The 15,963-nt window shown below is 32.8% G+C and overlaps 2 protein-coding genes across 23 annotated transcripts in view; one reads left to right on the forward strand and one right to left on the reverse strand.

Moving 5' to 3' along the window:
• Positions 1-2,960, reverse strand: chia.3 (chitinase, acidic.3). Its single transcript, NM_213213.1, is given in 12 exon segments — positions 1-534; positions 617-749; positions 840-956; positions 1,071-1,253; positions 1,356-1,479; positions 1,580-1,704; positions 1,824-1,989; positions 2,082-2,138; positions 2,270-2,474; positions 2,698-2,724; positions 2,831-2,870; positions 2,949-2,960. Coding segments are annotated over 11 exon segments (1,416 nt in total). The 5' UTR covers positions 2,856-2,870; positions 2,949-2,960; the 3' UTR covers positions 1-280.
• The window catches only part of ovgp1 (oviductal glycoprotein 1), a 19,006-nt gene continuing 4,899 nt past the window's right edge, over positions 1,857-15,963 (forward strand). Inside the window, exons 1-11 of one of the 22 annotated variants that reach the window (XM_087273612.1) lie at positions 1,857-2,005; positions 4,601-4,689; positions 7,526-7,604; positions 7,841-7,929; positions 10,574-10,684; positions 13,647-13,698; positions 13,789-13,812; positions 13,931-14,135; positions 14,222-14,272; positions 14,452-14,617; positions 15,742-15,863. In XM_087273612.1, coding sequence (XP_087129738.1) covers positions 13,671-13,698; positions 13,789-13,812; positions 13,931-14,135; positions 14,222-14,272; positions 14,452-14,617; positions 15,742-15,863 — 596 coding nt within the window. In that variant the 5' untranslated portion in view covers positions 1,857-2,005; positions 4,601-4,689; positions 7,526-7,604; ... (1 more) ...; positions 10,574-10,684; positions 13,647-13,670. Of the gene's footprint in view, positions 2,006-4,600; positions 4,690-7,525; positions 7,605-7,840; positions 7,930-10,573; positions 10,685-13,646; positions 13,726-13,788; positions 13,813-13,930; positions 14,136-14,221; positions 14,273-14,451; positions 14,618-15,741; positions 15,864-15,963 lie in introns of all 22 variants that reach the window. The other 21 variants (XM_087273618.1, XM_087273610.1, XM_087273617.1 and 18 more) reach the window with 21 other exon arrangements.

The following is a 15,963-nucleotide window of genomic DNA, read 5'->3' on the forward strand; positions in this document are numbered from 1 at the left end:
TCCCCTCTCCATGATGTCAGTTTATTAATTTCACAAGCAAGGAGAAAACGAACAAGAAACAAACTTTTTGTCAGTCATTTAAAAAGAGGTACTTGCACTTACAGTATAAACGTCACCAAGATGTATTAAAGACATGATACAAATCTAGTAAATAAATGTAGGTTACACTAATGTTCTTATATATGAAACGGTTTGCTGTCATTTGTTGGCTTAAGGAAATTTGCAGTGTCTTGTTTCACTATTTGCAAATGTTTTTCTGAAGTTTCTTGAGTCATGATCACTAAGGTTTGGGCCAAACACAGCACTTGCAGCTGTCATCAAACACGGTGCCTACAGCACATTTTTCCACGAAGGTATGACCTCCAGCACAGCTGTAATATTTGTTGGGGTCATTAGGGTGAGCATAGAGTCCATCTGGCTTCCCATTACAGAATCCTGGTCCTGGAGCATGAGTGGTGGTAGTTGTGGTTGTGGTGGGCCTTGTGGTGCTTTGGCCAGGTTTAGGAGTGGTAGTTGAAGGCATTGGAGGCAATTCTTGGAAGGAAAGATGCATATTGATAGTCATTAGCTTATCGATTGCAACAAGTGATGCAAAAAAAAGGGTAAATATTCATACCAATATCCAGTAGATTGCGAAGATGGGCCATGAGAGGATGGTTCCCCTGACTACAGAACTGTCCAGCAAAGTCATCCAGATCAAGTGCCCACACGAAAGCTCCACCAAAATTCTTGTCTTTCAGATAACGGACCTGTGAATATAGAGGAAAGGATTGAGGTGACTAACAGTTTCTGACAAACAGTGACAATGAAACGTAGCTCCAGTAAAGACTCAGAATTACCTTTGTTTCATAACTCTCCTTGGTGTCAAATCCAACCCACTCGCTGTTCTTTGTGGCATAGGGCACCTTCTGGTCATCAATCCACTGAATTGTTGTTCCCTCCAGGAAGCCACAGATCTGCAGACACATTGTTCAGCATTATTAGATATTGTGAGCGTTCTTTTTAGATTAACATATTCAATTATTCTTATTATTTGATTTTGTACAAAATGGCTGTTCTCAATCTCTCACTTCATAGTAAGACCAGAATCCAGCCTCGCGAGTGTAGGTTCCAGCTGAAGCAGGTCCACTAGCTGGAGCTCCAACGCTGGTATCTGAAGATGTCAGACGGAAAGTGCGACCGTATGCTGCAAAGCCCATTCTGAGTTTCTCCACAGGGGTTCCATTGTCCCTCCAGTAGCGCATAGCATAGTCCTGAAAAAAAGTTGTGTTAAAGTTGAATTGGCTTTTTTTTTTTTTGCATTGATTTGAGAGAGTGAAAATCCCATGCTAAATAAGGTTAATTTCAGTTCTTACGGTGTTGAAGTAGATCAGGTCTCCCTCATCCTTTGAGCCTTGGTACAGAGGGCTGTTGTGTCCTGTGAATCGCTCCCAAGTTCCATGGAAGTCGTAAGTCATGACGTTAATGAAGTTCAAGTACCTAAGATGAATCAAATAAATAGGCTATAAATATCATGCTGTGCTTAGGTGCCTTGTCACCCTACAAGTGTTGAAAATGGATTGATGATTGTTATTCTTACTTGGCAATCTCTGCAATCTCATATCCATCATCAATAGTGCCTTTGCCAGCTGATACAGCAGCGGTCAGCATAAGCTGAGGATTGCCAGTGGCTTTACTCTCAGCCTCGTAGGCTGCAACAAGTTCCTGCAAAAAATAAATAAATAAATAAATTATAAATATAATGAAAAGTTATTAAAGCCTTAAGTTAGCAAAATACTTCATGATAATTGCTTAAAAAGGCACTGGATCATTATCAAATTCACCTTGCACAGCAGAGTGAATCTTTGTTTGTCTTCAGGTGGACTTCCTCTTGCTCCGGGATATTCCCAGTCCAGATCCAGTCCATCAAATCCATGAGTTCTCAGGAATTTGATGGTAGACTGAATGAATGTTTTACGGTTTGCAGGATTGGACACCATGATGGAGAACCTGAGATGGATTTAAGGTACAATCTTATATGTTTTTGTATCTCATTTAAAAAGATACAACAATCCTGTATCATGATTATAGAGAATACTTACTGTGCCGAACCAAAATTCCATCCCCCAACAGCCAAAAGGGTCTTAAGAGTGGGATTTCTATGAAGATAATGGACATATTTATATAAACTGTTCATATTGAATTACCCGTGTTACTTTTTTTTTTCTATTAGTTTGGTAAGATACAATAGCTGAATACTATTTTTATAGAATCTGAAAATAATACATACTTGTTCTTGAGTTCATTGAAGGCCTTGTATAGAGTTTCATCGTTCCACTCATATGTGACAAGCTCATTCCTTTGGTTGATGATTGAAAAAGCATAGATAAGGTGTGTGCAAAGGTAAGGGTCAACATTTGCAGGAGTATATTTTCCAATTCCAGGTCTATATTGGGACCAGTTGGTGAAGTAGCAGGCCATTTCCATGGAAAAGGCTGGTTATGGACACACACAAACACGCACACACACATACACCCACACACACACACACACACACACACACACAAAAAATACATTTACATAAGACATTTTCACCTGGAAACGTGGACAATATCTCCAAAAATCTAAGAATTAGTCTCGGCATCAATCAATTACAGTGCTATAATATTTCATTAAAAGAAAACATCAAAACAGTTTAAGAAGTAGTTAAAAACTCACCGACATGGCAGAGCACCAAGCTCAAACCTAGGAAACAAAATGACTTTATGTAAATAATAAATATATATATATATATATATAAAAGATTTATCTAGTGTATTTTACATTTCACTTAGTGTATATCCGCTCTTACCTGCTATAAGTGTAAGTCTCCCCATTCTAATGCCAATTTTCTGTTAGAAAAAATGAGTTTCCTTAATTACAACAAGTTAAGTAGATTTTTTAATAGAAATTCTGCGTTGGTTACATACCTGGGGTACCTCAAGAAAAATGTGAGAATGAATATTAAAACGGCAGGGTTTTTATAGGAGCTGGGTGTTGGCTTGGCCATCCTAATAAGGGATTATTTATTAGGATGATGTAAGATATGGTATCTCCAGTAAACTATGGACTGAAATGACAATAACGTAAAAAAATAAATGAAATAAGCTCTTTGCTGTATTCAGCAAAATTCATGTGAAGCTTAATTTATAGATCTTGGATAAGATTACACTTACAATTGAACTGCCTGAGGTTAAAGGTGCACAATTGCCACCATATCTGTTATTTGACTATAGGTTTTGCAGTAGAGTTTTAACATATTTAATGGACGAATGTTCAGCTGAAATCATAGTTGTATAGATTATAAGGTATGTAGTTATAAATAGCAGTTTTTGGCATTTGTACTTTTATAATAAAAAATGTTTTGTTTGTCGATTTAATATTGTGCCTGAATCACAATTATTTAAAAGTGTGTATAATTATATACCCAGTTTATTTATATCAAATTATGTTGTGCTGTTATTTCATATACCAGAGAAAGGACAGTAGTTTCTGACAGCACTTATTGCACATTAAACACTAATATTCAATAACAATATGCAATAAATAATAGTAATATGCAATAAATACAAGGAACTAACTATTCTAATAGAATTAAGTTAAAAGAGCAGAGTGACAATGAACATACAGTTTTATATGTAAACATATGTCTTAGTAGATAAAGTAATTATTAACAACATTTTAAAATGCTTTACAATGTCTATCTAATCTCTGTAAATAATTGGTATCTAAATGCAAAGTTGCCATGTTAAGAATATAAAACTTTTATGGGGTCAAAATTGTGTTCAGAGGTCTTCTGCATTTTAATTATATAAGATGTTTTGATCAGCCATTGCAGCTGTTTACCTGATGTGCTAATGAGTTTAAAATATTGCACAGTAATAAAGGAATGACTCATATGCGATGAATGGCTGATTTGATTGAAGAGTCAAGAGACTCCATAGTCTTTGAAATTGAAATGAACATTTAATTCACATCTAACATTCTAAATCACATCTCAGCAGCCTAAATAAACTTTTATGATAAAGTATAAGAGCTACTGTATGATTTAAATTTGAGAGCTGGATTTTACCCAACAGTATTGCAAGAATATGGTAAAGCTTTGGTTTGTTGACATTCATAATGGGAAAAAATGACTATGCTTCATTTAAACCAACAAACTACCAGGGAATCAATGGTTTTAAAAACAAACATTAAATTATATTTAGGCTCAGTAGTTAGCAATGTTGCCTCACAGCAAGAAGGTCGCAGGTTTAAATCCCTGATGGAATGGGTCAGTTGGCATTTCTGTGTGGAGTTTGCATGTTCTCCCCATGTTCACGTGGGTTTGCCCCACTGTCCAAAGACATGCGGTATAGATGAATAAAATGAACTAAATTGGTCGTAGTGTATGTGTGTAAATGAGTGTGTATGGATGTTTCCAAGTACTGGGTTGCAGCTGGAAGCCAATCCACTATTTAAATAAAGAATAAACAAATAAAGCAACTAAGCTGAAGGAAAACGAATGAAGTTATATTTATTTGTTTGATGATTACATATCCTATTTATGTGTACACTGGTTCCTTTAATCCTATCTGTGCAGAAAAGCAGCCTGAACGATATCAATGATTTGCTGACAAACATCCAAAACCCCAAGCACGATTCTTCAGAATACAGTTAAACAATAAGAGGGTGAGTAAATAATAAAGGAACTTTTAGTAAAACTGTAAAATACTGCCCTATTTACCAACATGCACAAACAATGAACAATACATTTATTACAGTATTTATTAATTTTTGCTGATGGTAATTAATGAAAATAAAGTTAACTCACAGTGCATTAACTAATATTAACAAGCACAACATTGGATGTTAGTAATGCATTAGTAAATGTTGAACTGTGTTGACTATGAATACTTTAAATTTGACCAAATTTGTATTTGTGATTAAGAATGAGAAGAAAAAAAACCAAACATTGTTTTGATCATAATCCACATGAATCAATTACTCTTTCACTAATTAAATTCAAAAACTCCTCTGTGATTTTTCAAAATATATAAGGTGAGACTATGATAAATTAAGTTTTATTTTGTGTTCAATTATAACTTTAAAATGATTTGAAAACAAAACATTTTTTATCTGTAAGCATTGTTTGCATATGACAAAATCGCAGGCGACCAGCATGTGCTTTAAAACTTACATTTTCAGATTTTCATATTTAAAAAAAAAACAGCATAACAAATGCAAATCAACAATGCTTTTGTTGTTTAGCAAGTTATAAAAAGTGTCTCCAGGTATTTATCAGTGTGACTTTATCAGTGTGATGACAAGTACTGTAACTTTTTGAACTTGGAAAAGCTTTCATGAGCATGATTAACGGTCAGTACTGTCTGCAGATAAATGTTTGGGTGGCACTTTTGATGTGTACGATAAGGTCCTTTTTAATTTAAAAAAAAAAATGCTTATTTGACCTTTACTCCAAATCATATTTTCACAGCTAAACATTTCCATCACAGAAACTACTAGTTGTGGAAAGTTATTCAGCTTTAAAAAAATCTAAGTTGAAAAAAAAAAAACAAAGCTTACTGCATCAAGCTCTGAAACTTTGGACATGATGCAAAAATGGCTACCAAAACATCTACACAAAACATTGATGAAATTGAAATTGTGTTCCAAAGTACACTGTAAAAAGCTATTAGTTTGCTTTACTTTTAAAAAGTGAGTAAACCCATTGCTTTTGAAGCGATTAGTTGACTTTATATTTTAAAAAGTGAGTAAACCAATTGTTTATTAAGTAAATAATTTATGTGCATTATTATAAAAATTAAGTCAACTTATTCTTTCCAAGTTACAATGAATTTACACACAATTTAAAGTAAAATCAACTTGTTGCTTTTAAGGCAACAGGTTTACTTACTTTTTAACAGTATGGGATCTGTTTTTGCATTTTACGCTTCAAAATGCACCCCACACTCTCTGTTAGAGACTGGTTGGGACTGTAGACAGGGCAGTCAAGTGTCTGTATCCTTTTCCTCTGCAGCCAGGACTTTGTAAAGTGTGCTGAATGTGGTTTTACAATGTCTTGTTAAAATATGCATGGGCATCCCTGGAAAAAGAGGCAGCATATTGTGCTCCAAAATCTCTAGGTACTTTTCAGCATTAATGGGGTCATCACAGAAGTGCAAGTTACATTGTTTTTAAACATTTCAGTTCATTCATTTGTTGGCAAACTGGCGATCCTGAGCTCATCTTTGCTTATAAAGTACTAGACCTTTCTTGGATGCTGCTTTTGTACCAAATCATAATGGGCTTTTAATGTTCAGCCGGGCAGCCCAACGGCTTCCAGTGACCTGTCTTTCCATTACAAAATTGTCACATTTAAGATCAGATCTAAGATTAGATATATGATATGAAGTGAGTCTCAGATCAGACAAGAAGCACTGCATTAAATTACATGTCCCCGCCATGTCTTTAAAATATGACAGTTTATTTTACCCCATTATTTAAAATGGAATTTCTGCACTCACATGTTGCGACTGACGATGCTAGTGGTTATGATGAAGATTTTTATTTACTAATATGAAGACACATTTAATTGGGTGAGTGGAAAGCTCTATGAATCTGCCATTAAATGTCATTGAAAACAGGTGACAGGTTAAGGCAAAGCGGTCATAAAAGAGCACGAGAGAGGACTTGGGGATACAATGAGAACCATCTGTGTCAGAGTTAAGTTTAGATGTTTGGATTACAGATACTAGTCATAATTACCAAATGTGAACTTTATGTGTAAAAACAGTTATGAATACATTAGATCTTTACATTATGAGGGCCACCAAGAAGAAGAGGCTTTAAATAGGGGTCGTAAAGAAGTAGGAGCTGGAAGAGGCCTGTTGAACCAGTAAACAACTGTGAAAACACAAAGGTGGGAGGAAGCCAGGATAAAGGGGATAGCAAATGTTAGGGACATTAGATTGTCCTGGAGTGAGACTAGGGATGGGTCTGCCTATGGACGTCTCTGCTTTTTTGGAAAATATTCCAATAAAGTATATTCTTCTGATATTCCTAACCCCCAGTCTGAGCTTGATGCATTAAGAGAAAAACCAAAGAACCACTACAGTTACAGCAGCCTTTCATCTCATTTTACGCTTGAACGACTAAATTAATGCTTAAGTCTGTTCAACTGAATGTATTGTAATTGCATTACAACAAGGATGCTGTAAAAACAACCTTGTGAAATTGAAAATAGTCACATTTAGCTTTCACCGAAAGTTTATTGTTGGCTTTAATGTGCATAAAGCCCATAAAAATCACCTGTTGACATCAGCTTCAAATCACATCGTTATTTAGCATTTTACTTGCCCTAAATTAAAATTTTTTGGGACAGGAATGACAGGAAAGGATGTATATTTACAAATGAAATAAAATTCACCAGACAAAACATAAAATATTTTGTGTTAATTTAGTCTGCTATGAAATACATGTTAAAGTAAGTTTAAAAATTACTACTTTCTTTCTGTTTTTTTATTAGCGTTTTTTCCATACAGTCCATACTGTTGACATCATCAGAAGGGGCCCTGAAGACCCTGCAGCCTGAAATATAAGCTGTAGTAAGATTTTGTCATTCAGAGAAATCTTTTCATTTTTCGGTGTAATGCAAATTCTTTGTTACAATACAGTGTGATCCATTACACTAAATTACAGTATCAATATACAGAGTCAGTTATTTATGTTCAAGTCAAATGAGAAATGTTTAGCGTTGACAAATATAATAAAGTAATAATGTATTATAATTAAGTAATATAATATAATGCAATTTTATATTTGTGTTATTGGTGTATTTTAGATGTCCATGTGAACACAAAGAGTAAATCTAGAGCCAGTATCAAAAGGTGCAGTCTGGAGCCCGGGGAGGTTTTGCGAATTTCAAGAATGGTTAGTAATACCTCATCCAAGATGTCTCAAGCTGACAGGGATTATCCTGTGCACCCAAAAATACACACCCTGATAATGTCAATAATATTGGATAACAGGAAGTGTTCATGAACATAGCTACAAGCTGAAGTTATGCAAGAATGTCTGAGTGTCAAAAAATACAATGAAATGTTAAATTTTTATAGCATCTGCTTTGCTGTCAGGAACATTATTAAAACTATGTTTAATGATTAATAATAAGAACATTGCAATATCAATATTTTGGCAGAATGTAATTCAGTGTAACACTGTTTTAAATCAGCATAACATATTTTTATGCAAAAATGGAAACATACTTGCTGACCTGTACTTGTATGAAACTGTATGCAATAAATGTATATTAATACATAATACATTTAATTTAAAGACACTTACAATAAAAAATATCTTGGAGCTGCAATTTGATCTATATATAGTTTCTTTTATTATGTCATCAGTGATACTTATTCTACGTATGCCTGTCAAGATTTTTGGTATACAAACTATTAACCCTTTAACTGCCCCACAAAGAAAATAATGTTTGGATTGCATTTCTTAACTCCTAATGTTGCTAGTTAACACACTCTATACATTTTTAAACACATTCCATAATTTCTAAAATATCAACCACTACCAAATATATCGTATACATACATTGATATATCAGTTTATGGTCAAACTACTGGAATGAATACAGAGGCCTGTTGAACCAGTAAACAACTGTGAAAACACAAAGGTGGGAGGAAGCCAGGATAAAGGGGATAGCCAATGTTAGGGACATTAGATTGTCCTGGAGTGAGACTAGGGATGGGTCTGCCTATGGACGTCTCTGCTTTTTTGGAAAATATTCCAATAAAGTATATTCTTCTGATATTCCTAGCCCCCAGTCTGAGCTTGATGCATTAAGAGAAAAACCAAAGAACCACTACATTTTTAAACACATTCCATCATTTCTAAAATATCAACCTCTACTAAATATATCATATATATACATTGATATAATTACTAATTACTATAATTACAAATTACTGGAATGAATACATGAAACTATAAAAAATCTGATAATATGAAGTGTAAGACCAACATTAGTGCAACAGGATTATGTGTGTTTGATTTTTTTTAGATTTTTATTTTTTGTTAACCAACAAAGTTGTGTAGTGCAAACCATATTTAAAAAAAAAAAAACTGTTATTTTTTTAAATGACTTTAACAGACATTATTTAAAACCATTTGTTAGAGCAGGCAGTTTAGTGAGTGCCTTCTGTAAATCATGGTAAAAAAAAAAAAAGTGCTATGGTTGTTATTATGTGTATACTCTAGGAGGTAACATCAGAAGTCATGATTAAACTAGCATCCCTCTTTAGTATCTAAAACTTTTTGATGGGCTGGTGAACTTAAGATTAACATAAATTAATATAAATATGTACACGTAAACTTTATTTTTCTGTTCCTCTCCTAACATTTACTGATTCTTGCCAAGCAAGTTCCTCTCAATTCATTATATTTAATTGAAGGTTCATAAGCATCTGAATAATTCCTAACAGAACACTTATTTGAAAGATAGGCTCATCCCTCTGGAGTTTAACAGATGAGTTTTACCATTTTTTTTAATCCATACATTCAGTCTCTAGTTATTTATGAGGAGGTTGATAATGGTCTAATCCGGAGGTGTCCAAAGTCGGAGGGCCAGTGTCCTGCAGATTTTAGCTCCAAATTGCCTCAATACACTTGCAAAAATGTTTCTACTGTAGAAAGCAGAGCTTGATTAGCCAGCCTAGGTGTGTCTGATTGGGGTTAGAATTAAACTTTGCAGGACACCGGCCCTCCAGGACCGAGTTTGGACATGCCTGGTCTAATCCAATTCAATGATCTATGCTAAGCTAAGCTAAATGGAACCCGCCAGATTGGCTAAACGGATTCCAATATAGTGAAACCCAGATAAGTTGTAAAATGAGCCTTTTCATAAAAAGCTTTGAATATTCTTTTAAAAAGATCTCATGCAAACCATCATTTGTTGACGTAAAATAAAAACAACTGATGCAAAAATTACACAGGCAAATGTTGCAAAAATGAATACCGAATATTTTCTGCAATTGCATGAATATTGCAGTATAATATCTGTTCGAAAACACCAATCATTTTTCATGAGAACTGTTACATTGAAACTGGAGCTTGTAATTTAAAATCAGATGGATATGACACCAATAAATAATACACCATGTTAGAAATATAATGGCAAACAACAACAAAAAACTGGATTCATTTCTTTTAACAAGGTTGTTAAAATTCATGAGTCCTGGAACAAAACATGAGGCACAAAACAAAGCTGAATCTAAAAGTATAATCTGAACATCATTCGTGACAATATCACAGAAAAGCAGTGCTTGCTTTATAAAAATGTATACAAACACACACGCAATGTCAGTATATCTGCAAGTTTACAATAAATAAAGTGGCAGGTATGATGACTTTAAAACAAACACTAAACTAATTTTAAAATGCAATCAAAATGTGTATGCTGGACATGTTTCATTAATAATTTACACTTTTATAATGTCCCACTTATGTGTTGATTAGACATAACTGAAGACTTGGAGTGTTATCAACAACTTTTGTCACTCTGCAGTGTTTTTTATTACAGGACTGGCACATGACTGTTGCCCGTGTCTGAATTAAACACATCAAAACAGACTACAAAGAGCCAATATAACCCTATCTGACTGTACAGTCACCTGAGGTAACTATCTTTTGTAACTGAGTACATGCTGTCATTAATAGTAGCTTGCAGTTACTGATAAATGTCCAGCCACTTAGTAGCCCTGTGTGATTTTACAATGAAAGTTTATCCTATGGCTAAAAATGTTTTATCCAAATTTTAAATTACCACTGAAACATATAGTTTGTGATGATAATTTGTGAAGATAGTGCAGTTAGTTATGCTAATACACTGTAACAAAAAGCTGAGTTACGTACAATATCTTTGATATCAGAACACAAATATATTAAGTTAGCTTAATTGTTTTTACAAATTTAAGTGGATTAAACAAAATAAACCCCACAAAAACTCAAGAATTGTGTTTGAACAAGCAGCAACCATTTTTTGAGTGTAGAGGTTTCTGTAAAATACTAGTAATAGCACAGAATAAGACTTGAGGTCAAACAGAAAATAGGTCACATAGGATCTGTTTTTCACTTTTAAGATAAGACAAGACTTTCTGACATGTTGTGTAAGATGTGTAGAGAGCGTTTATGATGTTTGTGAAGTAAATGTGAATGATGTTGACTTTAGGAAAGCAATAAAATGTTTTATTTAAATTCATAAACATTTTCTTTACAATTTCAGGTCCGTGAAGTGCCATGTAGTTGTTTGAATGCGAAAAGCATTTCATTTCATGCTTTAATATTGTTATAAAATATATAAAACAAGCCAGCATCCGTTTTCTTGTTTAAAGTACTTGTTTCTAGATTTAACTAATTAAATAGACTTAAATTTCTTTAAGACTCATTTACACAGATTTAATTTTTCCATTCTAATGCACAACTTTTTACATTTTTTTTTGTAAACACACGCTTGATGGATGTGCACGAATGATACACTTGTTTCTTTTGCAGCGGCTTTTGCTAGTTTTTAAGAAGTTGTGTCAAGTTTAAAGAACTTCAGCTTTTACACACAGCTCATCAGTATCAGTTTCTAAAGCAATGGACCAATCAAAAGAACTTGGAGGCTGCAGGCGTTTACTAGCTGCAAGCTTCTGTTTACTAGCGATATAATGATTTACTGTGAGCCGGTCAAAAATCGATTCAAATATGTGATGATTCAAACTGGTAGAAATGTTGAAGGAATAATGCTTTAAACAGAGGGGCGCTGTATTTACAAGTGTCACACTGATACTTATACTAATTAATTGTGCAAGTAATATTATTTATTCACCTTTATAATCATGTTCAACTTCTGTCTCCATCCTACTATATAATTAGTAATTTTATTATTAGTTTTTTTATGCCAGTGGCCAGTTCCTGGGAGCAGAACGCCTATTGACCTCCTCTGTACACACCAATCTCTGGTTTAGTAAAAGCTTACCTCCCCACACCAGCCATCTCAGTCCCCAGTGAAATTTTTTTTTTCACCAGGGGACATTGTAAATGTGCAAAGATCTCAGCGTATGCTAGATAACAAAGATATATTGATATTTCTTTTTAAAAATTTAAAATCAGAGTACAGTCACAGTTGTAGTTTGTTTATATTAATGAGTCTTATTTAGTTTGTATTATTGTTTATATATATATATATATATATATATATATATATATATATATATATATATATATATATATATATATATATATATATATATATATATATATATACTAAGAATGTGCAGTATTTAAGAAAAAAATGACCTTAAAGTTGTTTAATTTAGTAAAACAATTGTGACTAAATCGTGAGATTAGTATCGTGAATCGTTTTGAACCATGAATCAGGTAATTCGCTTCATCCCTGCTGTTTACTGTAGCCAGTTGGCATAAAAAGATGTTAACATAGAGGATGTGTTTTTTTTATTTCATTTTAAACTGAATGCTGCGTCTTGAGTAACTTGTCTTTAGATGCAAAGTTATATTCTCTGTGTATGGTTTCTTAATCTATAAAACATAACAGAATCTATGCCATACATTACTCTTTGCACTAAATACCTTTTATTGGGTATTTGTGTTTATTGTTTAGATAACAATACCTTTTTTTTTTAATGTAGCTAGTTTGAATACTATTTCTTATAAGATACACACTAACCCTTGTGTGCTGTTATTGGGTAAGTTTTCATCCACTCTGGGGTGATTTTGAGTCTTAATTTGGCCACAACTTTCTCTTTTTTTCAGCAAATGGAATGTAACAAAAAGGTATTAGTACCTAATATGTAACTACTTGTATCTATTTATGATAGAAGTCAATAGGTATTATAGTATTAGATGTATACAAAATAGTAAGTAATTCATGAAAGTATCAAATAAGTACAAGTATCTAATGATGGTTAGTATCTAAAAATAAGTAGTAGTATAACTATATAAAAATATGTACCATAGTCACAAATGTAATATGTACTAGTCAAAACTCATTAGCTTATATCATAATGACAGATCTCTATAGGTGTTAATGGTACAAAAAAAGTTTTTACTAGTTATATGATTAGATAATTACAAGTAACTTTGATAATAATTAATTATAAATGTATTAATTAAAGAATAATTAGTAATACTAATGAGTAAGTTATATTATCTAGTAATAAGTAACTAAGTAAGTACATATTTCTGTTTATTAAATACTAGTTTGTAATAAGTAGCTAATGAATAAGTCTTAGTAGTTACTGGAAAGCATATTTAATCAAATGTTTTATAATATTTTTGTAAACAGCCTCAGGCAAATGAACATCCACACTTTTGTTTCACCGGAACAGATACACTAAACCTTCAGTGTATCTGTCAAATGATAAATGTCCTAATTTAAAAAAAAAATTGCTAAATTAATAAATCTTGATGGGTCTGTTAACACAATTGGTTTGACCAGATATGACTGAAATCATTTTACTATAGGCTAAAAAACATATCATCTCATGTTTAGTGTCATGTTATATGCGTCACCCTCTTTGTGTTTCTTCCCACCCCTCACTTTATACTTCACAATGATTCTCCCCTTACTAAGCTAGATATGGACATGTAGCAGCAACAAAATGAACAGGGGAATAACACACTTAATAGGTATTGTGTCTGTCTTTTTATTTGATTGTGTCTCTTAAATTCATTAGAATCATCAAAAAGCAGCTTTTAAACAATCTTTATTCTTTTTAGGCCTGAATTTGCTCTTTCAGTTCGGTAAGGAGATTTTCAATTCAATACTTATTATTAAAAACATTATTGCAACTTTAAATAATGAAAACTCAACCAAATCACATACAGTGTGTATCTTTTTATGCTCTTTTTTTCTTTTCAGTAGCCTGTTCAAAACTGGTGTGTTACTTTACAAACTGGTCTCAGTACAGATCAGGAACTGCAAGATACCTTCCTGAAAATGTGGACCCTAACTTGTGTACTCATTTAATTTATGCTTTTGCTATTATCAACTATGCCAATAACATTGCAGGCAGTGAGTGGAATGATGTCGTCCACTATTCAACCTTCAATGCACATAAGAAACGGTGAGGATGCTTAGGTTTATAGTCTTTAAGTTTTCAAATGTCTTGCTGTTAAACAAAGTATTGACATATTTGTTTTGTTTTTAAAGAAATCCACAGCTGATAACCTTGTTGTCTGTCAGAGACCAGGACTCAAGTCAGTAAGTGTTTTGTTCTTGTTTCTAGGTAAAAGTTGCCCTCTGCTGGTAACATACTATCTAACTGTATGTCTAAATTGTTTATTTATATTTATATACAGACTTTAAGAATTTATTTTGCTGTTAAAGAAGCTAGAATTGCTTTTATAGTGAAATAAGCAGCATTTTCTTCTTTACAACAGATTCTCTATTATGTTATCCAAGTGGATAAACCGCCAGACTTTCATCAAGTCTTCTATTGAGTTTCTGAGGAAATATAACTTTGACGGGCTGGATTTGGACTGGGAAATGAAAAACACTTCAGAGATGCATCCAGAAGATAAGCTGAAATTCACTCTTCTGTGCAAGGTTAAAACTAAACGTCTTTTCAAAAAAAATTTATCATATTTTCTTAGTTTTAGAAAGTCTGAAATTCTTAGTTTGACTAGAATTAAAATTAACCAGATTCACTTATAAAGGAGTTAACCTAACCTTTAACTACAAGAATATTGCTAAATCTCTAATGCATATGATGTCCTCAAGATAAAAACTAAACAAATTAGTTTAAAAAAAGTGTTAAAATTTCTCTTTGTTAAAAAGCACTTGAAACTGTTAGGACAATTTCACAGGAGGACTAATGATTTAGAAGGATTGATGTCTCCAACTGTGTAATTTTTGTAATGACAAATAAAGAAAATATGACAGTAAAATCTAATTCAAGTTTTATATTGAATATATTTTGGAGTAGGGCTGCACAATATATTGTTTCAGCATAGATATCGCAATGTGATCATTCGTAATCACATCGCAGGATATATGCAATGTTGAGTTTCTATTATACTATTGATGTTTATGATTATGTATAATGACTTTAAAGGCATACAGGTATAGAAATTGTTCCATTTGTGACCTTAACTACAATTAATTTTATTGAATTATTTAAATTTTTATCATTCAGTTACTGTACTTGAATATTTTTAGACTTGGAAAATTATAAAACACTTCATTTCAATTGAATCTCTTTCTTGCCTGAGTGCATTTATACACTTTTATACAGTGCATTTAGATTGTTATCAATGAAAATACTCACAACGTGCAAATACTGAAATGCACTGCAAATAGCACAGACCACAGCGAAAATGTGTCGGAGACCCCCAAAGATTTATAGACTGGTTATTAGATTTTATGGAGATGCATTCCCGCTGCAGAATCACCCCAATCGATCTGACATTTTAAATTCTTTTCAAACAGAGATATTAAGTCATCTGGTGAAATTGTATCCATATCGCAAAATTAAAAAAAAAAACATTGCAATGTTACATTTTTCAAATATCTTGCAGCCCTATTTTGAAGTTTAATTTATTCTTGTGATGGTAAAGTTGAATTCTTTGTCAGACATTACAGAAAATGTTGGATTTGGATCTCATACAGCTAAAAATGTATTAAGATTTATGATTCCATTTTTCAAAAGTCAAACTTTTGTAAAACTTTAGGAACTTCTGGAAGCATTTGTAGCTGAAAGCCTGAACAGTGATACAAGACTGATTCTAACAGCAACTGTTTCCGCACAAAAAGATGTTATTGAAAGAAGCTACATAATTCCAGAGATCTCAGAGTAAGAACAACATATCATATCCATACAAATTCATACAATTCATAATACATATCATATCAGTTCATATCAGCAGTCTTAATAAAAATTGCTCAACAAAAGC

This window comes from Danio rerio, chromosome 11 (assembly GCF_052040795.2).
Source record: "Danio rerio strain M-AB ecotype USA chromosome 11, GRCz13ab, whole genome shotgun sequence".
In the NCBI taxonomy this organism is placed as follows: Eukaryota; Metazoa; Chordata; class Actinopteri; order Cypriniformes; family Danionidae; genus Danio; species Danio rerio.